This window comes from Dromiciops gliroides, chromosome 4, assembly GCF_019393635.1.
Source record: "Dromiciops gliroides isolate mDroGli1 chromosome 4, mDroGli1.pri, whole genome shotgun sequence".
Lineage (NCBI taxonomy): Eukaryota > Metazoa > Chordata > Mammalia > Microbiotheria > Microbiotheriidae > Dromiciops > Dromiciops gliroides.
In genome coordinates this window covers 270,957,597-270,982,092 of record NC_057864.1, presented here as the reverse complement: position 1 = coordinate 270,982,092, position 24,496 = coordinate 270,957,597, and the positions used below count along the sequence as shown (strand labels likewise).

Genomic DNA, 24,496 nt, shown 5'->3' with positions numbered 1-24,496 from the left:
TCTGCCGATGCAAGTTGGCATCATTTATACAACATCTAGTCCTAGAGAGCTGTCTAGAGTTCTGAGAGATAAGTGACTTGCATGGTCTTTCTGGCTCCAAGGTGAGGTCTCTCATTCACTATATGATACTGAGGCAACTAGGTTGTATAGTAGAGAGAAACCTTGGCTCAGGTCAGAAACACTTGAGTTAAATTCTGTTTCCGACATGTATTAGCTTTCAGGGATGTTAGGAGAGGACTAAAATTCTCAAGTCAGTTGAAAAGAAAGGAAATATAGAAAGTGTTAGAATCTCTGTTTCTTGGAGCTTTTGTGGTGGTATGAAAAGTGAAATAGGCTTTCTAATTTTTCCAGTGGGATGGGTAGTGCGAACAGAAACAGAAATGACCCCTACAATATTTCTCAGGTCTGTTTCCTCTAATTCTCGTCTTTTATTTCCCCCTGTAGGAAGGATACTTAACAAATCCGAGAAGCCTCTGGGAAAACTACCCTCATGTGTATCTCCCGTAAGTATTCCCATGGCGCAGTACTCAGGGCAATATTTTTCTGGGAGGAAATTATGACAAGAGCCCCCAGGCCAACTGGGCTCACGCATGCCCCTGTCTCATTTAGTGTGTTGTTGGAGGGATAACATAGATTCATGGTATCCTAAGTGGGAAAGGTCATTACATCCATTCCCCTGCTTCTAGGAATGACTTCACCCAAAACATATTAGGCAGATAAGTCCATGAAGGTCTCCAAGCTTGACACTGCCCCTTGGGAATCTCTTCTAGCATATTATAATCTTTTTACACGGTTGATCTCTATCTCTTTCTATCCATCCTTTTATAGCGTAATTTCCTCTTTTTCTTGTTTGAGCTTTAGTGAATTTCATTCTCTTCTCAGTGTTACCGATACTTTATCACTCATCTCCTCTAAATCCCTACCCCAGTGTCTCTCATCCAAGGTATGGAAGCAAACCTTAATTCTCAGAGGCTTAAGGCTGTGCCAGCAGGTGCAAATCCTACCACGATAAAAAAGACTTCAGCCTGGTATAGTGGTTAAAGCCCTGGATCTGGAGTCGGGAAGACCCAGTTCCCAATCCTGCCTTTGACACATAATAGTTGTGTGACCATGGGCAAACCAACTAAACCTCTGTAAGCGTCAACCTCCCCACCTGTAAAATGAGGCATTGGCTTTTGATGGCCTTCTAAGTCATTTCTGTCTCAAAGTCAGTGTTCCAGTGTGTCCAGCTGTGACTCGTGGGAAAATCAGCCATCTGGGGACCAGCCTGGCTAATAGAAGTTGGGAGAGATTTTATCACCAAAGGGTTGGCTTCTTGTTGTGCTAGCCACAGAGACTCAGGAAGACCAGTCAGTAAAGCGGGGTCTTGGGTATCATGGGTACTGCTGCCTATGTCAGTCGAAAGGATATGGACTCTAGTAAAATCATGGCTTCTTTAGGTAAGTGAAATGAGTTTAGGTGATTAGGCTGACCTTTAACCTTTGCTTACCACTTCTTCTAGCTCTTTAATTATAGATGGTATTCTTCTTAAATTCTTTATTTCCCTTTAAAGAGAATATAGGGGGACATTGAACATTGGGTACATGAAATATAGAGGAAGCCAAGAAATGGACCAAGTCTAGGAGTGGTGTTGTCCCTGGTCCTTACCTCTGGTTACCTGATCCAATCCTTCAAAACGTAGGGTCATTCCATTGTGATTTTGGTTTTGGTTTATCTGGCAAGGACCAGGTGTCTTTCCACTGGAACTAAAAGAACATGGGTTCAAATCCTACTTCTGACATCACCTATGTGATTTTGGCCCAATCAACCTCCATGGGCCTCAGTTTCCTCATTTATAAAATGAAGGGGGTTGGATTGGAGGGCCTCTGAGCTCCCTTTTAGCTCTGGATTGATGATCTTTTGAACCCTCTTGTGACTGGACCCAGATTTCTCAGTCGCTCTTGCTCTTGTGTTCCAGTTTCCAGGTGAAGTTTTTCTACCTTTGCCAGCTGGCATACTGGCTACATGCCCTTCCGGAGCTCTACTTCCAGAAGGTGCGGAAGGTGAGTAGCTCTTGATTCTGACTCCTTTTCTCAGAATGGCATAGCTGGGCCACCTTTCCCTTTTAGGATCTCCTGAAGGTCTCTCCCCATGTTGCTTCCCAGAAACACTCTTGTTCCCTCCTACTGGGAGGTAGAGATTATTGGGTGGTGGTTGACCTGTGTTTCATAGTGTTTGTTTAAAATCCTGGATACTTATCAGGGTTAGTCTAATTTGCAGTTCCCACGATGATAGACCCACTAGAATTTTCCATTTTCACACTGGTTCATCACTCCTGCCCTCTTCCAACAAGCCATGAGACTACAAGATTGGTTGGAAAGCTTTTTGATGAAAATAGCCATAATTTCCTTCAGCCTCACTTCCAATGACATCATTTCCCTAGTCTCTGTTCTGTCTTCACCCATTCCCCACCCTCGTTCCTTTCAGCCAAGGCTACTGCCGTCTCTTCTTACTTATAGCAGGTTCCCTTGCCCCACTCAGAATGGTCACTGCTAAGTCAGCCTTTTCTGCTAACATCTGCTAACAGTGGGTATTACGTTGGACAGCTCCAGTTCCATCTTATTTTCTAGCTAACTCCTGCCCCACTGTATCCTCTGGCTTTGATTACTTGGGAAGGAGAAACTCACAGTTTGGTCATTACTGTTTCCAGGAGGAGATCCCACGCCAGTTGCAGTACATCTGCCTGTACTTGGTTCACATAGCTGGAGCATACCTCTTAAAGTAAGTGGCACCTCAGAGTCTCTCCTTTCTATGACATTTGAGTCCTCTGAGGCCATGTTCCTGCCGCAAGGTGTCAGGTGGTTGATGCCAGCTGAGCTCATGCCCTTGGAATTCTTGGCTTCTAATTGTCAGTGTTGTGAGAAGGGAAGAGTAGACTTGGAATGGAAAACATTTAAGTGCCAAGAACTGTTCAAAGCACAGGAAATATAAATAGAAAAGCAGGACAGTTCCTGATCTCCTAGAGTCCACCTTCAAGTTAGGGAAGACAACACATATAAGAGAATTGAGTTTCTGGTTGAATGGAATGAATGCCCAAGGGTTCTTAAGGCACCAGTAGCTTGTATAGATGACATTGAGTTTCATCGAGTTTCCGACTGATTAGGAATCAGCGGTCAGTAAACATCATTAAGTGCCTACTATGTGCCAGGCACAGTCCTAAGTGTTGGGAATACAAAAAAAAAAAGGCAAAAGACAGTCCCTGCCCTCAAGGAACTTAAAATCTAGTGTGAGAGACAACATGCAGGATGTACAAACAAGTGATGAGTATTTGAGAGTGAGAATTAAGATTATGAATCTAGAGCTTTGAAAAGACATCAAGACAGCTGCAGCAGAGGAGCCTGCTGTGAGGGTTTGGAGCCCAGTAGCCCTTACTGTAGGTGTTTGATGCGATATAAAAATCATCCCCACACACAGATGGTATTGCTACATCGGATAGCTGCCTTTTCCTACTTGCGTGACCTTGGACTGTAACAACTGGAATGATGCCACCTGCTGGAGACTTACTGTAGAAAAGTTCTGCCATGAGGTGAAGGTCTCTGAGGGCAAGACCATGCGTCTTTTCTTTGGCATCAGGAAGTGATGTTTGCTTGTGGGAGGAAGAAGGGGGAGGCTGGTGCGCTGGCTGATGCTCTTTCCTGTGGACTCTGGCGGGGAGCGGAGCTAGGAATGCTCTCTCCCTTTAATAGATAGATGAATCTAGGCCTTTTCTCTCTCTCTTTACCAAATTCTTATTCTCCTTAATAAATGCTTAAAAGTCTAACTCTTGCTAAAGCTTATAATTTACTGGTGACCACTCGTTGGATATTTTAGACAAGACTAGCCCCTAACGGCAAATTACTACACCTCTCTGGGCCTTAGTTTCCTCATCTATAAAACAAAAGCTTTGGATGGATAATCTGACATCCAGCACATCTCTTGATCCTTTGATTTGTGATCATATTATGATTATTAATCATTCTTCCTAATATTATCAGCATACATTCATATAGTGAGGCAGCAGGTGCTAGACTAGGAGTCAGGAAGAGATGGTTTTGAAATATACCTCGTTGTTCTTTGTCTGGGCAAATCAAATAATTTCTCAGAGCTTCAGTTTCCTTTTCTATAAAATGGAAGGAAGGGGGCAGCTAGGTGGCGCAGTGAATAGAGCACTGACCCTGGAGTCAGGAGTACCTGAGTTCAAATCTGGCCTCAGACACTTAAGACTTACTAGCTGTGTGACCCTGGGCAAGTCACTTAACCCCAATTACCTCACTAAAAAAAAATAATAATAATAAATAAAAAAGAATTAAAATGGAAGGAAGGAAGGAAACGAGCTTTTTGTTAAACACCTACTGTGTGCCAGGCATCCTGTTAAGCACTATACATATATTATCTCATTCGATATTTAAAACCCTGGGAGGTAGAGGCCATTATAATCCCCATTTTATACTTGAGGAAACTGAGGCAGGCAGAGAAATAACTTGCCCAGGATCATATAGCTAGTGTTTGAAACTGAATGTAAACTTGGGTCTTCCTAATTCCAGACCCAGTATTCTATCTACTGTGTAACCTAGCTGCCTTGGGTAGGGATCTTTTTTTTAATTTAATTTAATTTAATTTTTTTTGCGGGGCAATGGGGGTTAAGTGACTTGCCCAGGGTCACACAGCTAGTAAGTGTCAAGTGTCTGAGGCCGCATTTGAACTCAGGAACTCCTGAATTTAGGGCCGGTGCTTTATCCACTGCGCCACCTAGCTGCCCCATTGGATAGGGATCTTAATGGCAGTTAGGTGGTGCTGTGGATAGCACCAGGCCTGCAATCAGGAAGACTCATCTTCTCGAGTTCAAATCTGTCCTCAGATACTTACTAGCTGTGTGACCCTGGGCAAGTCACTTAACCCTGTTTGCCTACAGTTCCTCATCTATTAAATGAGCTGGAGAAGGAAATGGCCAACCACCCCAGGATCTTTGCCAAGAAAACCCTAAATGGGGTCACAAAGAATCAGACATGACTGAAAAACAACAACAACAACAACAACAAGGGATCTTAAAAGGAAGGCCGCTCTCTGAGCCTTGGCTTCCCCATCTATAAAATGAAACAGTTGGATTAAATGATTTCTAAACTTGAAAGCTGTGTTACTTGATAAGTTATGAAATCATCAAGCTGGAAGGGACCTTAGAGACCATCTGGTGCAGCCCTCTCATTTTATACATGAAGAACCGAGGCCTAGATCGCCCCAAATTACACAACTATTCAGCAGAAGAGCTGTGATTTGAACCTAACTCTTCTGACTCCACATATGTCACTTTCCCCACACTGCTATGAGGAGAAGATCTTATTCAGTTCAGTAAACATTTAATAAGTGTTTGCTGTTTGCTGGACACTATGTTAGAGGATGGGAAAGTAATTTGTGGGGGGTGGGGGGCAATGAGGGTTAAGTGACTTGCCCAGGGTCACATAGCTAGGAAATGTAAGTATCTGAGGTTGGATTTGAACTCAGGTCCTCCTGAATTCCAGGGTCATTGCTTTATCCACTGCACCACCTAGCTGCCCCCGGAAAGTAAATTCTAAAAGTGAGTTGCTGCTCTTAAAGTTTACATTCTTCTTGCTACTTCCTGCCTCACCTTAATTCCTTATAAAGAGAACACATGTACACCCCATGGTGCTTCTTCTAGAAAGAGAGGGATGTAGATGTAGCCCTGAGTTTCTACTTACCTGCTGGAGGTCAGTCATTCAGTCAGTAAAGATTGTGTCTACTTTGTGTCTCATGAGCATTGTGCTAAAGTCTGGGGATAAGGGGGCAGGTAGGTGGCGCAGTGGATAAAGCACCAGCCCTGGATTCAGGAGTACCTGAGTTCAAATCTTGCTTCAGACACTTGACACTTATAGCTGTGTGACCCTGGGCAAGTCACTTAACCCTCATTGCCCCACCCCCCCCCAAAAAAATCTGGGGATAAAAAAATGGCAAAAGACAGTTCTTGTTTTCATGGAGCTTATGGTCTGATGGGGAAGAAGGCATAAAAACAAATATGAACAAATAAACTATAGAATAAATTGGTGATAATGGGAGAAGGCACTAGCATTAAGGGGGATCAGGAAAGAGTTCTTATAGAAGATGAGATTTTTGATGGGACTTGAAGGAAGCCCCAGCATTCCAGGCATGGGAGATTAGCCAGTTGCTGAGGTGAGATTGCCACCCCCAGAATCTATGTGCCCCTTCTATCCTCGAGCAACGTCTGAAATTGAAAGACCAAGTCCACAGGGTCTCATTTTCCTTGTCTGTAAAATAAGGGGCGACAACCTCTAAAACCTCTTCTAGCTCTAAATAAAGATCAAGTATTCACTGACCCATGGGATACTATAAATACAAAGAGAAGAATTGAAACAGTGCCTGTCAGCCCTATTGGGAAAGACAACATTAATACAGATAAGTAGATGAAAAATAAACACAAGGTAATTTGAGGGAAGGTAGCACATACAGTTGGGAGGATCTGAAAAAATCTCACTTAAGAGATGATGTTAGGGGGCGGCTAGGTGGCGCAGTGAATAAAGCACCGGCCCTGGATTCAGGAGTTCCTGAGTTCAAATCCGGCCTCAGACACTTGACACTTACTAGCTGTGTGACCCTGGGCAAGTCACTTAACCCCCATTGCCCTGCAAAAAAAAAAAAAAAAAAAAAGAGATGATGTTAAACCCAGAGAGGTCTTGGACTGAACAAGGAGCTAACTTCATCAGAAAGGCACCTCCATTTGACACTTAAGTGGTAGGAATAGGGAAGGGTTTGTCATTCCCAGAGATGAACTGGAGCCAGCTTATATGGGTTCTTTCAGGAGATTGTTAGGTGTATTTTATACCTTAGAAATTAATGAGCTACAAGTAAGGGTTTAATTTTTTTTGTTTTGTTGATTGTGTCAACTTAAGTGATGGAGAAAAACTTGAGTTTAATGCAGATTAAGCTTAAAAGTGTATATGTGGGGGGGGTGGCTAGGTGGCGCAGTGGATAAAGCACCAGCCCTGGATTCAGGAGTACCTGAGTTCAAATCCAGCCTCAGACACTTAACACTTACTAGCTGTGTGACCCTGGGCAAGTCACTTAACCCCAATTGCCTCACTAAAAAAAAAAAGTGTATAGGTGGCGCAGTGGATAAAGCACCGGCCCTGGATTCAGGCGTACCTGAGTTCAAATCCAGCCTCAGACACTTGACACTTACTAGCTGTGTGACCCTGGGCAAGTCACTTAACCCCTATTTCCCTGCCCCCCCCCCCAAAAAAAGTATATATGTACCTTTGGGGTGTAGTGGGGGTGGAGCTAATTGTTAAACATTTACCCAGTAAACCACTGGTTGTATCTGTCCTAATTGGTGACTTTTTTTCCTCATCCCAATTTCTTCACAGCCTGACCCGCCTGGGCCTGATCTTGCTGCTGCTACAGTATGTGGCTGAGTTTCTCTTCCACATGGCACGGCTTTTCTACTTTGCAGATGAGAACAACGAGAAGCTGTGAGTGCTCATGGGAGGGGCACTACCTACTGAACACAAGACAGACTCAGGGATGAGGCAGGGGGCACACTTTAAAAGATGAAGCTCCTAGCCTTGGAGTAATGTCCCAAGTTGCTTGACTATTAAGCCATACCCTGGAACAGACTGTGTGACTCTTAGGAGCCCTAGGGATTTCACCCCAGCTACTTACCTTGCTCTGTGCCTCACACGTAACATTCCAACCCCTCACTCTTCCCTTCTCATCTCTGCCTCTTAAAATCTCTAGTTTCTGGGGGCAGCTAGGTGGCACAGTGGATAAAGCACTGGCCCTGGATTTAGGGTAGGACCTGAGTTCAAATCCAGCCCTCAAATACTTGACATTAACTAGCTGTGTGACCCTGGGCAAGTCACTTAACCCTCATTGCCCTACAAAATAAATTAATGAATGCATTAATTAATCAATAAATTAATTAACTAATAGAGAAATGAATTGATCCATTAATTGATCGATTAATTTCTAGATTACTTCAATACTCAGCTCATATCCCCCATGCCCAGCTTCCCCTCCCAAGCTGCTAGTGTCTCCCCCACTGCTCTCTTCCCCTTTCCTGCATTTCCCCCACCCCCCTAAAATGATCGTGTATACAGTGTGGAAATGGTAGAGAACTGGCGTCAGAGTCAGGAAGACCCTGTGTCCCTTCTGACAGATTCATTGATCCTGGACAGATCACCTGACCTCTCAGATTTGGCACTTGATTGAATAAGGTCAGACTCTAGAAGCCCAACCTGTAGCCTCAGAAGAATTCCTTCTACACTATACCAAGCTGCCTCACACTGTTTGAAGACCCCTAGTGAGGAGGGGAGGTACTGAAGCAGGCCGTGCCACTTAGGGATAGCTTTAATTGTCAGAAAGTTTTTACAAGGGATTTTTGTGGGGGTGGTGGGGAGTGAGTCACTTAACCTCTCTGCCTCAGTTTCCTTTTCTGAAACATAAGGATAATACCACCTGGCCTGCCTCTTTCACAAGGACCAAATGAGAGTATAGTGGTAGTAATTATGGTAACTAGTATTTATATACTGAGATAATGTTTATAAAGCACTATGCAAAACAAAGCACTATAGAAATGCTAGCTATCATCACAGTTACTATTATTGTTGTTATTTGCAAAGCACTTTGTGTACTTCACCTTGTTTAATCCTTACAACAGGCATAGTTTTTAGAGCTGAAAGGACCCTTGTAATTACATTTAATCTAGTACTTTAACTTTCCAGATGAGGGAAGCTTAGGCTCCCAGAAGGAGAAGGTCAGAGTCACACCAAGTAGTAAGTTTAGTCAGGAGTCAAACCTTGACCTTATGATTCCAAATTAAGTGCTGTTTTCTGCAGAAGTGAAAGCACTTTGGAAGTAATACAGTGTTTATATAGCTGTAATTATTCTTGTTATTATTCCTTCTGTGTGACTTAAAACCTCCTCCCCCCTCACACACACACACACACACACACACACACACACACACCCCTCTCTCAGGCCTGGTCACTCTTTTCCTTCTCTGTGGGCAGGTTTAATGCCTGGGCAGTGGTGTTTGTGGTCACCCGTCTCTTCACCCTCACCCTTGCTGTACTGGCTATTGGTTTTGGACTGGCTCGTATGGAAAATCAGACTTTTGAACCAGAGAAAGGCAACTTCAATACCTTGCTCTTCAGGTGAGTTGGGTGGGGGGTCCCCTTGATGTCTTACTCAGAAACGCATCTGGATCCCTACAGGGATAAGTGAATGGCAGATCCTCCCGGTTGAGGTGGTGGACAAATCTAAACTGCAGGATGAAGGATGAGGTCATATCGTTCTGATCTTGGCCAAACCGTGTAGGCCTGCCCAAAATGATCCCTTTCCTTCTCTCATGCTCCTCACTGTAGAGAGAGTTTCCTTGGGGAGGGAATTACTTTACTCTATTGCCAGACCTCATCACCACCAACATAAAAAATATACCTTGGGTCTCTTTGCTTGTGTTCCTTGGTGATTGGGGTGATTCCTGGGACCGATACCAGTGTTGTCTTGGGTGTTCCAATGGTTAGAGTGGGGAAGGGTGACATGGGAATTGGGAGGGGCATTTGGCCTGGGGTGGGCAACAGGCTCTTCCATGCCTCTGGTGCTGAATGCTGGCTGCTCTTGGTACTTCCCAGGCTGTGCGTGCTGCTGTTGGTGTGTGCTTCCCAGGCCTGGATGATGTGGCGCTTCATCCACTCCCAGCTGCGGCGTTGGCGGGAGTACTGGAATGAGCAGAGCGCCAAGAAGAGAGTGATGGTTGCCCCCAGACCGCCAGCCAAGCTAATCAAGAGGGAATCTGGTGAGTGCCAGGATTTCCCCTATGGAGATGAGCTGGGGTTCATCTGAGATGGGTGGGGAGGGATGCCAAGGCCTGAGGCTCTTTGGACCACGCCGGTAGGACGGGGCACGGCTGGCTCCTCCTCTCTGTTTCCCTGTCTCTTTGGCTCTTGCCAGGACCTGGCTGGCACGTGCCTGGGCTTGGGCCAGGAAATAGTCTGTGGGCGGTAACAGCACTGACTCAGCTGGGAGTGCTGCTTGGGGCAGGGAACTCTGACGGGAAGCAGGCTCTCGAGGGTGGCTTCTGGGAGCAAGTCCAGGAGCAGCTGCGGCCGGTGCCCTTCCCCTTCCCCTGCTCAGCAGACTGTCCTCACCTGCCCCTTGCCTGAGGAACTCCCTGCCTCCAACTCCAGCCTCCATGATTGCGGGGTACCAGCTTTCTCTTCAGCTGCCTTTAGGACTCTGAGGATTCAAGCGGCTGGGGAGGGCAGCTGTGTAAATGCATGACTCGTTTCCCTCTCCTGCGTCCTTCCCTATGAACTTCAGTTATGAGGCAGGTGATTGGTCACACCTTCACTTCCTGGCTAGTCTTGGTGGCTGGTTCCCAGGAAGCACCAGCATCTATTCCCTGACTTACCTGCCCTTTCTTGGGGGCAGGAGAGGGCTCAGCTGTTAGATTCAGAAGGCCAATACTTGGTCCCTTCTTTCTCCTACCAATCCCAATCTTTTGGCTCTGCTGATGTGGGCTTGGGGTCGGGCCTGCACAGAACCTTGGTGGATCTGGGCTCCCGGCACACTGTCAGGAGGGCCTCAGAGAGCCCCTCTTACTCCTAACACTTATTCCTTCAAGGAAAGCTTTGGAGGAAAGCATTTAAGAAGAGGCAGCCTGGAGGAAAATGCTAGGGCTGGGAGAACAGAACTGGGAGGAGCTAGCTATTTTTCTTTTATCCTTAGGATCTGGAATAATCTTTTGGTTGCTCCCAAATGCTGTGGCTTTGTCATTCTGTGCTTCTAACCCACCTTCCTTGGACCTCAGGCTGACTTCCTCTGTTTATATGCTGATGTTTTCCTTTTGGCAACAGACTGTCTATATGTCTACCTGTATTTGTCTCTCTCCATTTCCCAGGTTACCACGAAAATGGAGTACTGAAAGCAGAGAACGGGATGTCCCCACGCACTAAGAAGCTCAAGTCTCCGTAAAGCCAGAATGTGGAGAACAGGAATCCTTCCTAGTGGGGTGTGCAGTATAGAGGCTACGGGCCAGGACTAAGTTACTGCCCCTATTTTTTGCTTGCTACACTCCCATCTCGAACAGCTGAAACATGTCTTTGGAAAGTCAGTCTCTCTCTCTCTCTCTCTCTCTCTCTCTCTCTCTCTCTCTCTCTCTCTCTCTCTCTCTCTCTCTCCCTCCCTCCCTCCCTCTCTCCCTCTCTCCCTCTCTCCCTCTCTCCCTCTCCCTCTCCCTCTCCCTCCCTCTCTCCCTCCCTCCTCCTCTTTCTGTCTCTGTCTGCCTCTCTCTGCCCTCTTTTTATAAACTATTTTCAATAAAACCAAAAATCTTCTTTCTTTATGTTCTTGAGCCAACTCACTTCCTCCTCTCCTTTGTTTGCTGGGGAACCTTGAATCCCTGATCTTTATAGTAGTCTTTTCCCTGTCTCTTTGCCCTCTGTTTTTGTTCACAGATGTTTATTCTTACATTATTGTGCAATTATTCGGTGTCTGTATGATTTGGGTGATTCAGGAGGCCCGCTTTTTCACCAGTGCTGTTGAGCTCCAGCTTCTCATGGGCCTAATGCATTTCCAAGGAGCATCTGCTTAGGGCTGTTCCCTGTTAACAGATATACATTTCCTTGGACTGGTGCACCCTTTGGTCAACACATAGGGTAGAAAATATGAGAAATGACTGGATCCTAAAATTTACCCTTCTTGGCTAGTCATTTAATAGCTGTTCAGCTGCCCAGATGTTTTAGTTCCAATTCCCCATGGACTGTCCCAAACCACAGAGGTACCACAGTGGATTCAAATGTCACATGCAGAATTTGGCATTGGGACGTGGTAATTCAGCCATGAAACATAGTCTTGACTCTTGGATCCTGGGACTGAAGGGACACTTGCCTGCTGTTATTCCATTAGGGAGGTGCTGTTGGAGGAGCAGGTCCCTTTCCTCCTCGTACCCTAAGGCAAAAGCAAAGGCAAAGTAGGCTGAGGCAGGGGCTCATTCTGGAAGGTGGGCTATGAGACAGATGTGATGCTGATCAGCACCTTTCTTCTACATCCCAACCTGCCGCTGCTTTATCGACAGATTCATAAGCATCCCAAACAAAACAACAAAGTTTGGTGAAGAGAACCAAGGACATATTAATTTTTAGGCTCAGAGCAATCTTAGGGCCCTTTCTGGAACAGGGCTTGGCATCCTGTCTTTAAAACCTCTTCTATTTCCTCATTTCTTTAGGAAATCTCACTCAGTTCTGGACCTTTGCCTCCCCCCTCCCCATCATCCTATTTGTTTAGCTTTGAGGGGCAAGATGGACCTGCCAACTCTCTGGCCTCAATGGTGGCTCATTCACCCCCCCCCCCCCCCCGCAGCTTGTTATTATCATCATGGATGGTTGGTGGTTATTGAGTGTTACATGATACAATAGATGCTCAGTCCATCTCTTCAATACCTCTGCCCCTCCAGGCTCTGTGTGGTGTCTTATGAGGGCCTGTGCAGGAAGAAAGGTTTTAAAGAATCTTAAGAATTCTGAAATCTCTTTTGAGATGGAAGGGAGCAGTCATCTCTTACCTTGCTTCAGGAACTTGCCTTCATCAGGTGTTAAAGACTGGATTGAGTTGTGTTATCAGAGGTTGGGTTAAGCTATCTCCACTTCTTTGGGTTTCTTGGGCAAGATCAGCTATTCTGTTCTCAAACCACCCTCAAAAGAGGGAGTTGTTGGGTTTCTCTAGAGAAGTCCCAAGGCAGTTGGATCTGACAGAAGGATTTGCATTTGGCAATCAACAGGGACTAGTTGGGAAGGGCATCTTCTATCAGTCAGATCCCCTCTTCTTCTCCTAGGACCAGGTTAACAGATCATCAAGCCTGTTTCTTTGAGTGCGGGCAGGGCGTTCCTGCATGAGAGTAGATGGTTCCTCCCCTCCCTGACTCCCTCCCTTGGAGTTTTCTCAGTGCCACAGAACTGATGGAGTAGTCTTGGAGGAATCTGTCTGTGAGGCAGGCTTGTGTACGTTTGAGAACCTTCTCAGTTTCTGTCAGATGGCTAGAGGGCAAACTGTAGCCAATGAATTCCCGACTCCTCCAGCCTTTTGTCATCTAGTCATCTCCCAACAGAGTCTGTGTCCTGACTTTTCTCCAAGAGCCGCGAGCTGTTAATCATTAAGCCACTAACTCATCTGTCTTTCCTCATACCCGTAATCTCTGGTACCCACTTGGTCCTGTCAGTGACAGAGCATTACTCATTCCCTGCCCAAAATTGTTACCTGAGGTGAACACCAGTCGTGCTGTGCACATAGATTTGCCCGTGTTTTATCCTCAGATCTTTTTAGTTTCATGGGGAACAATGTGACAGGTCCCTATTGAGGTTCCAGTAAGTTTCCAGGTGCATGTATGTGACTTGCCAGATCAAGAGTGGGCAATCTTTGTCAGGGCATATGTCCATTAGGAGAATCCAGGACTGGTGTGTCTAATGGTATTGAACTTGGGAGTTCTGCTTTAGCAGAGGTACGGTAGATGTGCAGTTACACGTGTTCACTAGCAGTGAACTACTTGGCAAATTCATTTCAGTGTAAGGCCTTATTAAAAAGACTGGATTGAGTTGTGTTGAAAGGGACCGAGTTAAGGTTTTTATAGTTTATCCCTAATTTGGGGGCTTTTGGGGAGAAGAGGTGATGACTAGTGACCCGTAAACCCACTCAACCAAAGTGATAAGACACCACTGAAGTCCCTGCTTTCATCCTCACCATCCAGTCTTGAGGCCGGGCTTCTATTACCCTCATTCCCCTGTGGGAATGGGAATGAGTCTAATCTACCTCAACCATTGTCTTTCTCTCACTGCAGTCTCTTGGTTTCTGTGGCATCAGTGTATGTAGAATTAAAGGGAAGAATAAGGGCATGTTAGAGGGTCACTGCGGGATAGGTGTCTGTCTACTTCCTTGGAGCTGGGCTGGATGGTGATGGTTTGGGGGCATTTCATATGTAGCCAGACATCTGGGCTCCAGGACAAGCACCTGTACATTTGGCCTAGTGTATCTATCTCTGTAGAAGTTTGGACAGATGGCACAAATGGGAAAGGGGCTCTTTAGCTTCAAATGGATAGTTCTAGGGGGAGGTGATAGGGTCAAGTTGAAAGGAGAGATGCTTCTCAACTCTGGAAGTCCATTCTCAGCTGTTTACATTATTATCTGACTTAGTACCTGGACCAAATGTTCCTGATGTACTACTTCTTGTCACGGTGTCTGCCCAGGCTTTGAAGAACCCAGGTTACACTTCTGTGCTCTGGCTGTCCATCTTTGTAAGACACAACCAAACTTTGCCATTGTCAGCCCAGTATAAGGGTTCTGGGCAGTGGGAGCACACTCTCCCTCCATTTTAGAGCTTGGGAATCCTGGCAGGATGTTGGTCTGGATTTCTTCCAGATGCTTAAGTATCCCCCATTTGCTTTCAGTAGGGTTTGGATGAGAAGACACTATTGGGTAGGCTTGGCTCCAGCTCTTAGTTTCCAGGTCCTTCTCTCCTAGATTCTTAGTGTTAAAATCAGAAAGATCCTGACTTTGGATCCTCTAAGGAATCTGACCCTCCCCTTCTGGGAATCATAAGAGTACTGAAATGAATGAGGAAAAGCATGGGGGATGGCTCTGAATAGGCCTCCTTCATCCTACATGCCTGATTCAGGTCCTTTATTTATCCTTTACCTGAACCACTGTCCTTATTTCTTTGGCCATAAGACTTCAGGGGGTCTTGGTCTTTTTGGTTAACCTCATTGGTGGGGCTAGGTGACTGATACACAGAGAAGGAAAAAGAAAAAAAGCCTTCATCCCATCTTGTTGTCATTAGGCAGCTGGCCAAGGCTTCCTTCTTGGCCTGCCTTAACATTGTAAGCAGGACCTCAGTGCACAATCATCTAAACCTCTCACGACTCTAACGGCAAGAGAGACCTCTCCTTGCCTCTAACCCTCTCCTACCTAAATACTCTTACTGGGTGGTCCTTGGGTTCAAAAAGAGCTGTAAAACAAATACAGTAAGACCTTGTATCAGCATTGGCCTCCCTGTGCTTAGCACCTTCTTGTAGCATTTTCATAATTCTTAAGAGATGATGATTTATCCTTTCTGTATAACAAGTGCCTTACTTTGCCAATACATTCTTTTGGACCCCGACATATGTACTGTACAGAGTTCTCCATTTCTTCCTGCTAACATTGACTGTGTGGTCTGTGCACTTCCCAAGGATGCTGCACCCAGGAGTGGCCACATATACAAAAGGGACACAGCATGTGAAAGTCCTGCTTCCTTGGTCTCTGTGCCTTTATCTTATTTCCATTGTTACCCTAGTATGCTTTTGGCCTTATTTCTTAGCCTTTTGCCTCAGTTGATTTTAGGCTTCTTCATACCAGGCTGCAGAAGCATGGCGACTTCTCTAGGTATGGGTATAGACTGGGGTGGCAGGCCTGCCAGTATCAAGCAGTGTTCAGATACTTGTGATGGCATCATACTTCATCCCATCATAACCTTCCCTACCCACCCACACCACGAACCATACTTATCCTTCCTTCTCTTGTTCCCACCCAGACAACTCTTCTTGTCATAACCCCATCTCTTCCTGATCTGCTTCTTCATTCAACCCAAAGTCTATAATCTGGAGTTTACTCTTCCTTCCAGACACAAGTGTTAATGCGTAGATGTAGTTGCCTGTTTTACAGGAAGCCAGGTGAGCGTGGTCCCTTGTCATAGAAATATTGTATTTAGTTCATAATTCAGTGTTATCCATGTGTTGCCAGCAGTTACCCCTCCCCCCACTTCTTCCGGGTTGTGCAATAACTCTCCCAGATCTCGTTAGTTTCCATAGTTCCTTCTGTCCATTATGAAGCCCTGGAAGTTGGGAAGAGATGGGACATGTAGGAGGAACCATCATCCATCAGTGGAGAAATTCCAGCCATTTCCTCTCTAGCTGCAATTCTCCTTGTCCTAGATAGGTTTCTGTGGCTCTATGGTAGAACATGTAGCATAATGTAGAAATACATATTTAAAAAAACTTGTTGAAAAAAATTCCTCATGATGGGGCATTAATATGTTCAATTTTGAATATGGCATTTGGGAGTAAGATTTTGGCATAGTGTTCCTGGATGCGCTGCCATCCCAGTCTCCATCTTTACCAAAATGCATTCCAGGGTTTTCAATGGGATGGGAGAGGATGCTTTCTGTTCACAAGGAGAAGTGGTTTTCAGGCCAACCTCGGCACAGGATGGTCCTGCTCTCTCCTCTGGCTGTGTGCCCACAAGTTCAGCCCTTTCCTTGGGTGTGGATGTGATGGGGTCAGATTGCAAACATCATCTCCCAATCCCCATTTTAATAAACAGCTGAAAGATGTGCTGAAGCTGCTGGTGCCCTGAGCAGACCATAATGCAAAGGTGGATACATTGCCTTTTTTTTTAAACCTATTTTAACTTGTTTATTTTATGGACCAAATTTCAACAAGGAACTCAAGGAAAATTGTACCTGCCATATTTATGCATCTGTGTAAAAGGGTTGTTTTATCTGTTTTTACTTTTGATGCAACTTTTTCCAAATTCCTTTTCCATTGTTCCCTCACCCAGTTTAAAAAGTTACAGTTTTGTATGGATTTTTTGTTGTTGTTGAAAATGTGCATTTTGAAACAAATGAGCAACAAAAATATTTTCTGAAATAACTGAATAAAAGGCATAGAATTATCAATCCTTAATGTCTGGTATTCTTTGAGTTGTGTTTACTTCCCTTGAAAACTGATATTTATAATTGGGTGTGATTTTACTGGGGAAACAGCAGAGTTTACATCCATCATCTAGGATTTATTTCTAGTTTTTCTATTTTTTGGCACCATGTTTCTACAGCTAGTCGTCCTTTTAAGATAACTTTTATGCAAGACGACTGACCATATAACATAGGAACCAGGGACTCAGGACTAGGCATGGAGACCCATAATTCCTGTCTCAGGTGCTGGGCAGAAAACTACATCTTGTCTTTATTTTGAATTTGAACTGGAAATTGGAAGAAGGGAAAGAAATTTCCTTGCCAATTGGTTGTGGGAGAACACTCCAGTTGGCTTTGTGCTCTGAAATTCTTACCCAGTGATGGCTATTTTTCGGGTCTTTAGGTATGAGAATGGAGTGGGAGATGGATGCTAGATAGATAACACATGAATATCAGTGCCACAAAGTGCCAGAACTGGTTGCTGAATAGACTCATCCAAGTGTTGTTATTAGAAATGGCAGCCACAGGGGACCCAGTGGTTCTCAGTCCTGTGTTTTTACTCCATTTTGCCTTGATTGGGAATGGGCACCATTAGATAGGGTAACATCACCTGGCTTACACAGATGCAGAAGTTTCAATGGGCAGCTTTCATTTTACACAAAATCCAATATCCAGTGTGGACTCTGCTGGACTTTTCATAGGTTCGGGTTCCAATTTCAGCTGGATTACCTTGAGGTCACTCATTCCAAGTTGTCTTTTTTGTCTTTGGGAACCAACCCTGTTAGGAAACCTAGGGAAGGGTGGGGAGGGGTTCCTAGGCCTGAGCAGATGTCTTGGGCTCATCAGTTCTTAATCTTTTCTTCCTATTTATCCATTCCAAATGGTTCGGGGCTTTTAAAGTAGTGTTCTCTTTCTAAACAGGCTTTGGCCAACGGGTCGGACCTTCACTGATTTCTTGCCCTTTCCATCGCCATTAGTACAATCTGGTGTGAAGTAATACTTAACACTACTAAGCTGTTGTCTGTTGGGCCTCAGTCCAGATTCCAGGCAAATGCTTCCCAGGAATGATGGTTTGTACAGGGTAATTAGTGACACTTTGTGGATGCTTTGCTATTTTGGATTTCAGTAGGAAAAATGATTTGATCTGTCTTCCACGGTTATTACCACTTGGCTGCGTCACATAAACCAAACAGATGCGTGTGGGAGCGTGGTCCCTAGAAAACTACCTTTGATGGAACGTGAAATTGTACCCCTGTCCAGCTTTTTTCTTTTCTTTTTTTTTTTTTTAAATCCATCTGATGGAACAAGTCAGTCCCAACTTTTCAATTCCTGGTAAATTTCCCAGGGGGATTAAGAGTATTTGAACAGTTCTCATCATATTCAATACTGAGATCTTTCCCTGAGGCATTTCTAGTCATTCCAGTGAGCCTGTCATCTAGTGGTCCCTATTGTATAAGGCAGAAAGAAATTTATATATCATATAATGAAGGAAGAAATGAAATGCCAAGTGCCACCAACACTTGGGTTTCAGAGAATAAAGGCATATCTCAAAAACCAGGGAAACCTAAGAGAAAAATTTCGAGTTGTTTTGGTGTGCACATGTGATTCTCCCCACCCCGAAATATATGAGGGGGGTTGGCAGGAGTAGGAAGTGATGCTAAATTTGGCAAAAAGCAAAAGTTAATCATTATTCAAGAACTTGCCTTGGGTAGTCCAAGTTCCAAAAGTTACAAATAATTGGTAACAGATCGTTCTCTTATTTCTTGCCCAAACTACCCTAAAATCTGTTTCCTTGAAAGAATCTTGGGGCAGAGTGAGGTAACAGCAAATGCAAGTCCTTCCTATTATTTCCATGACCCCAAACCATGGTCCTCTGGGTATTCTTTAGCATCCCCAAAAGGTGTAAATCCATCTAAGATCCTCTTAAGACCCATTCCAATTTCAACCCCACTGAGAGATTTCAGAACAAAACCAAATGCCACTTCTGGAGTTCAGCAGAGGTTTCTATATTTAAAACTAATTTCATCTGCAGAAAGTCTCATGTAGGCTTCAGGTCACTGTGAGAAAGCTCTGATGAAGTTGTAGTAGTTGATCTTGCCTTCTCCACTGGAACACATTCTGATTAACTGCAAAAGAGCAAACAGGGCAGGATAAGGAAGGGGGAAAGTGTATTTTGATCAACTGTTGTAGAGGCAGTCATGATAGTCATCTCAGATGCACAGCTCTTTTCGATTTTCAAAGTTTTATCGCAAGCATTTAATCTAAACATGAGTCCATATAGAGTCTTATTAATAAGACTGACTGCTTCATTCTTTTTTTTTTTCCCCCCCAGGGCAATGGGAGGTTAAGTGATTTGCCCAGGGTCACACAGCTAGTGTTAAGTGTCTGAGGCTGAATTTGAACTCAGGTCCTTCTGAATCCTGGGCTGGTGCTTTATCCACTGCGCCACCTAGCTGCCCCCTGACTGCTTAATTCTTTTTTTTCTTTTTTTCTTTTTTTTAAGTGAGGCAATTGGGGTTAAGCGACTTGCCCAGGGTCACACAGGTAGCAAGTGTCAAGCGTCTGAGGCCGGATTTGAACTCAGGTCCTCCTGAATCCAGGGCCAGTGCTCCATCCACTGCGCCACCCAGCTGCCCTGACTGCTTAATTCTTACAGCAGTCCTGTGAGGTATAGCAGGCACACTACTGTGCTCATTTTATAGCTGTGGAAACAGTCAGGAGAGGTTTTGAGCAAAGATTCATGGTTGCTGGATGATAGTTAAGTCCCCTTTTTTTGTTGTCATTTAAGCTTGAAACTATAATAAAATCAGGACTTTAACTGGAAGCAATTTTTCCCAAAGTGAAACTAAGATGTTTCTCATAACTTTATGTTGAGTCCAGTCTCAGGCTAGAGACATCAGTTCCATCTTCTCTCTGTATTTGTTGGTGGTGGTGGCTAACTATAAGATTAGGCTAGGTGTGAGCACAGCCCTTTCTCAGGTATGTATGCCTTCTTATTCTAAAGGGGTGGGTGGGGCAACCTCCTGTAAGTATTTATTATTAACTATAGTTTGAGAAGCTTAAAGTATCTGTTAAATCATTTGCTCAACTTTTCAGGCCAAGATTTAAAACCCAGTAAGTAGGGGCAGCTAGGTGGCGCAGTGGATAGAGCACTGGCCCTGGATTCAGGAGTACCTGAGTTCAAATCCAGCCTCAGACACTTAACACTTACTAGCTGTGTGACCCTGGGCAAGTCACTTAACCCCAATTGCCTCACTAAAACAAAACAAAAAACAAAAAAACCCCAGTAAGTACTTCCTGTCTGTCCATCGGATGCTAAACTCCAATCTAAGTTTATTATTATCATTACTACAGCATAAGCAAGGTCAAGCATTTGTTCTCAATTCAGGCTTGCCATAAGCAACTTTAGCCCACATCCATAGGAAGAGTAGGTGCTAATGATGACTACTACTAATACTCCTACTAATTGTGGTTAACAGTGAGACTTTTTGCTACTTCCATCAGATAGATTTGAGGATAATATCTGGCCCTCCTAAGACTAGATTTCCCTTAGATAAAATGAATATTTTGAAAAGCCTTAGAAATTAATTAGCAATAATGTTCTAATTAATACTGAATATAAACTATGATTTTTCATTATACCTACCTGGTTAATAAGGCAATCATCAACTGGTAGGTTAAAATTTTTGCAGACACCAAAGAACTTCTCTTTATCCAAAAAACCTGTTTTATCTTGGTCAAGCGTTTGAAATGCTTCACGGATGTGGCCTTCTAAGAAGTTCCGATTCTTGAGCCGTTCCTGGATCTCCTTTACTAATGTGTCCACATCCTTAGTCTCTTTATAGTCTTCAGTAAGTCCACTGTGGAAGGAGAAAGAAATGAATAAATATAGAGCTGATTCTTGAGACAAGTCTTACTGGCTTAAAGCTTTCCACTTGGCACATTCAGTGGAGTTCCTAATGATCCCCACGGTTTTGTAGCTGAGCCGACCAGTAACTTTAGTATCCTTTGAACTTAAATAGACACTTTAATGAATGAGCTGGGCTGAACACCGTGGCCAACAGGTGGTCTGTTCCCATAAAAGGTAAAATTAAAACACAGCTGGAGGGTAACATCCTGATCTACCATTTGTAATTTCACTGCTGCCACGAGGAATCATCTCCATCCCTTGCCTGGTTTAGGAGGGGCCTGATGGTTCTCTAAAAGTTGTAGTGGACAGCATTGATTCTTTTTTTCCCAACCCACCATTGATGTTAAATTATCTAAGTCTGGCTTGTTTTTTTTTCCTGTACCCTGCAGCTGAAAAACAGGGGCCTTTTGGAAACTTAGTACTTCCTTCCCAATTAACTCTGTACTACATAATGCTTCCTTCTCAGTGCACTAAAGTCAGTCCTTAATGTCTAGAATCTTCCAAAATGGAAACAGAGTGGTCATTCAATACCTTATAAAAAAGAAAACCTCTCTTTGAAAAGTACACTTTGCAAAGTCTCAAATTTTACTTCCTTGGCTCTTCTCTCACCCGAGCTGAGAGTTGGGTGGAAAGAGCTCATTTACCAGAAGAAACCAGGGGCACTGAGAGCTTAGTCAACTTACACAAGGTCACAGCTAAGGAGTAGCAGGGCTGAGAGGAAAACCCAAGGGTCATGATTCAGTCGAGTACTGCCCTTTCTCCTTTGCTAATGAAGCCATTTTTCTAAGGATAGTTTCTGTTTTCACTCTCTCATATAGTAGTCAGTCAGTCATTAAATATTTATTAAGCACCTACCATGCCCAGGAACTGCTTCCAAGCATTTAGGAATACAAAGCAAGGGCTATTGTGACATCTTTTTGTCCTGTTGTCTTTTTTTCTTTTCTTTTCTTTCTTTTTTTATTTTTTGGGTGGGGCAATGAGGGTTAAGTGACTTGCCCAGGGTCACACAGCTAGTGTCAAGTGTCTCAGGCTGGATTTGAACTCGGGTCCTCCTGAATCCAGAGCCAGTGCTTTATCCACTGCACCATCTAGCTGCCCCTGTTGTCTCCTTTCATACTTCCTCTCCCTCCCTTCCCAGACTTTCCCACCTCTCCAACGTAGATGTAAAACAGGAAAGGCACGATTAGATAGTTGTTCAAGCATCCTTCACAAACGTGTAATTCTTTTTCCTATTACATGCTTAAGCTCTTTTTGTGCTGGCCCCGCTGCCTCATTCTTAATACTCTAAATAAAATGGGCTTTGGATAAATGTTATTCACCGAAGTACCAGGATGACACCAGAACCTCATGACAGCTGTGTGAGGTAAATAAAACATCCCCATTTTATAGGTGAGGGAAGGGAAGTTCAGAGAAGTTACGGGACTTGCCCAAGGTCACTGAGGAAGCAGAACTTGGAAGTCGGTCACCGTGACTCGCTTGGAGTCCAGAACCTCTCCACCATGATTCAAGGAATAATTCACCTCTGGAAATCTACTCTTCATTTCAACGTGCGGCTACACATAAAATGCCTGCCATTTATTAAGGCAGCAGCATAGAGTACTGTGTGGAACATTGGTTTTGGAGTCAGAGGACCCAGGTTCAAATCTCAGCCCTGCCACTTACTGCCTGTGTAATCTCGAGCAAATCATTCAAGCCTCTCTGGGCCTCGGTTTCCTCATGTGTTGAACTTGGATGGCCTTTAAGGTCTCTTCCAGCTCAAAATCTTCAACGTTACGGAAATGCTGCCAAGCATCCTCATAATAACCCTAAGAGGTAGGTGATGTTATTGTCCCCATTTCACAGTTGCAGAAACTGAAGCAAACAGGTTAAGTGACTTGCCACACAACTAGGAAGTTTTGAAGTCAGGTCTTCCTGACTCCAGGCCCAGTACTGTATCCAGTGTGCCATCAACTTCCTCTAACAAAGATGAAAATACAAATGCCCCTGACTTCAGGAAGATCATCTATTTTTTTTTCTCCAAATTCAATAAACATATATTAAATGTATACAGAATACTGTCCTGTACTGAGGGAAATAAAAAGGGTTTTTTTAATTGGTACAATTAATTTTGACACAGGAGGCACATCCTAATAAATACATGAACCAGTCCTCCACAAAGGACATACTTCAAAGAACAAACATTCAACCTTAGAAAGTCATCAGACATTTTTTTAAAAATTTTTGTTTTTATTGTTTCTTGATATCTCACAGAGTCTTTTTTTTTTTTTTTGCAGGGCAATGAGGGTTAAGTGACTTGCCCAGGGTCACACAGCTAGGAAGTGTCAAGTGTCTGAAGCCGGATTTGAACCCAGGTAGTCCTGAATCCAGGGCTGGTGCTTTACCACTGTGCCATCTAGCTGCCCCCTTCATCAGACATTTTTAATTTGGGAAGTAAGATGCTTCTCTGACTACTGTGGTTCCTAACCCTGCCATATGCTCTGGCTTAGCTAAAGAAAGCTACCTAAGGTTTCACATAGGTCCTCATTAATACTAGACAAAGAACATATAATTAAAATATGATTATCAGGGGCAGCTAGGTGGCACAGTGGATAGAGAACCAGCCCTGGAGTCAGGAGGAGGAACTGACTTCAAATCCTGCCTCAGACACTTGACACTAGCTGTGTGACCCTGGTAAGTCAGTTCACCCCAATTGCCTCACCAAAATAAAAATAACATATGATTATCACATCACTTTGAACAATGAACGTTTGAACATCGCTCCCTTGCTCTTCAAATATGTCAAGTATTGGAAAGACTTAAATGAACTGATGCATAGTGAAGTAAACAGAACCAGGAGAACATTGTACAAAGTAACAGCAATATTGTTTAATGAAAAACTGTGCATGACTTAGCTATTCTTAGAAATACAATGATCCAAGACAATCCCAAAGCACAAAAGATGAAGCATACTATCTGCCTCCAGAGAAAGAACTGATATTGTTTGAATTCATACTGAAGCATACTATCTTTCACCTTCTTTTGTTTTTTCTTTTGAGTCTTCTTGTACAAATTTAATATGGAGATATTTTAAATAATTGCACATGTACAACCTATATCTGATTGTTTACTGGCTCGAGACAGCTAGGTAGCACGGTGGATAGAGCACTGGCCCTGAAGTTGGGAGGACCAGAGTTCAAGTCTTGACACTTACTAGCTGTGTGACTGACTCTGGGCAAGTTACTTAACCCCAATTGCCTAAAAACTTCTGGGGCCATCTCCAGTTGACCTGATATATGCCTTGCCAGATGGCTCTGGAGGAAAGAGTAAGTGAAGTTGGTGACCTTGCACAGCCCTCCCTCACTTAATCCATCACCCCGATGTCATGGTCCTCTTTGAGAAAAGACAACCACCACCATCTCAGGGAGGGGAAAGGGAAGGAGGGATAGAACTTGGAACTCAAACTTTAAATACAAATGTTAAAAAAAAAAAGAAAAAGTCAGGTATCTGTCCCCACTGACACGACAGGGATGCCAACAGCATTCAAGTCAATTTACCCATGAATTACATCAGAGGCTCAGGATGAAGACAGAGGCTCATTACAGGTAAGCTCCTCTTTGCCTGATGCCAGGGAGACCTGGCCAGGGACCATTCTAAAAGGGAACTCCAAATCCCAGGTCAGGCTTTTGTTCCACATGAATTAGCAAAGGAAGAAGGGAAACCAACTGCCAGGCATTGGAACTCTTGTTCATTTGAAATGCTGCTCAGAGCTCCCAGCGAAGCCTGGTGTTCCAACAGCCCCAGGTGAGAGAATTCCATGCCAAGCCTGCCCCTGCTGCCTTTATTTTCCA

The 24,496-nt window shown here is 44.1% G+C and overlaps 2 protein-coding genes across 2 annotated transcripts in view; one reads left to right on the top strand and one right to left on the bottom strand.

Annotated features, from left to right (window-relative positions):
• Nucleotides 1-11,237, top strand: part of TRAM2 (translocation associated membrane protein 2) — a 109,671-nt gene extending 98,434 nt beyond the window's left edge. Inside the window, exons 5-11 of the mRNA XM_043962461.1 lie at nucleotides 445-503; nucleotides 1,958-2,042; nucleotides 2,690-2,760; nucleotides 7,413-7,517; nucleotides 9,057-9,200; nucleotides 9,678-9,841; nucleotides 10,946-11,237. Coding sequence (XP_043818396.1) covers nucleotides 445-503; nucleotides 1,958-2,042; nucleotides 2,690-2,760; nucleotides 7,413-7,517; nucleotides 9,057-9,200; nucleotides 9,678-9,841; nucleotides 10,946-11,019 — 702 coding nt within the window. The 3' untranslated portion in view covers nucleotides 11,020-11,237. The remainder of the gene's footprint in view (nucleotides 1-444; nucleotides 504-1,957; nucleotides 2,043-2,689; nucleotides 2,761-7,412; nucleotides 7,518-9,056; nucleotides 9,201-9,677; nucleotides 9,842-10,945) is intronic.
• Nucleotides 11,238-18,784: 7,547 nt separating this feature from the next.
• EFHC1 (EF-hand domain containing 1) overlaps nucleotides 18,785-24,496 on the bottom strand; it is a 79,291-nt gene continuing 73,579 nt past the window's right edge. Inside the window, exons 10-11 of the mRNA XM_043962547.1 lie at nucleotides 20,406-20,619; nucleotides 18,785-18,885 (exon numbers count right to left, since the gene is read on the bottom strand). Of these exons, the coding sequence (XP_043818482.1) occupies nucleotides 18,814-18,885; nucleotides 20,406-20,619 (286 nt within the window). The 3' untranslated portion in view covers nucleotides 18,785-18,813. The remainder of the gene's footprint in view (nucleotides 18,886-20,405; nucleotides 20,620-24,496) is intronic.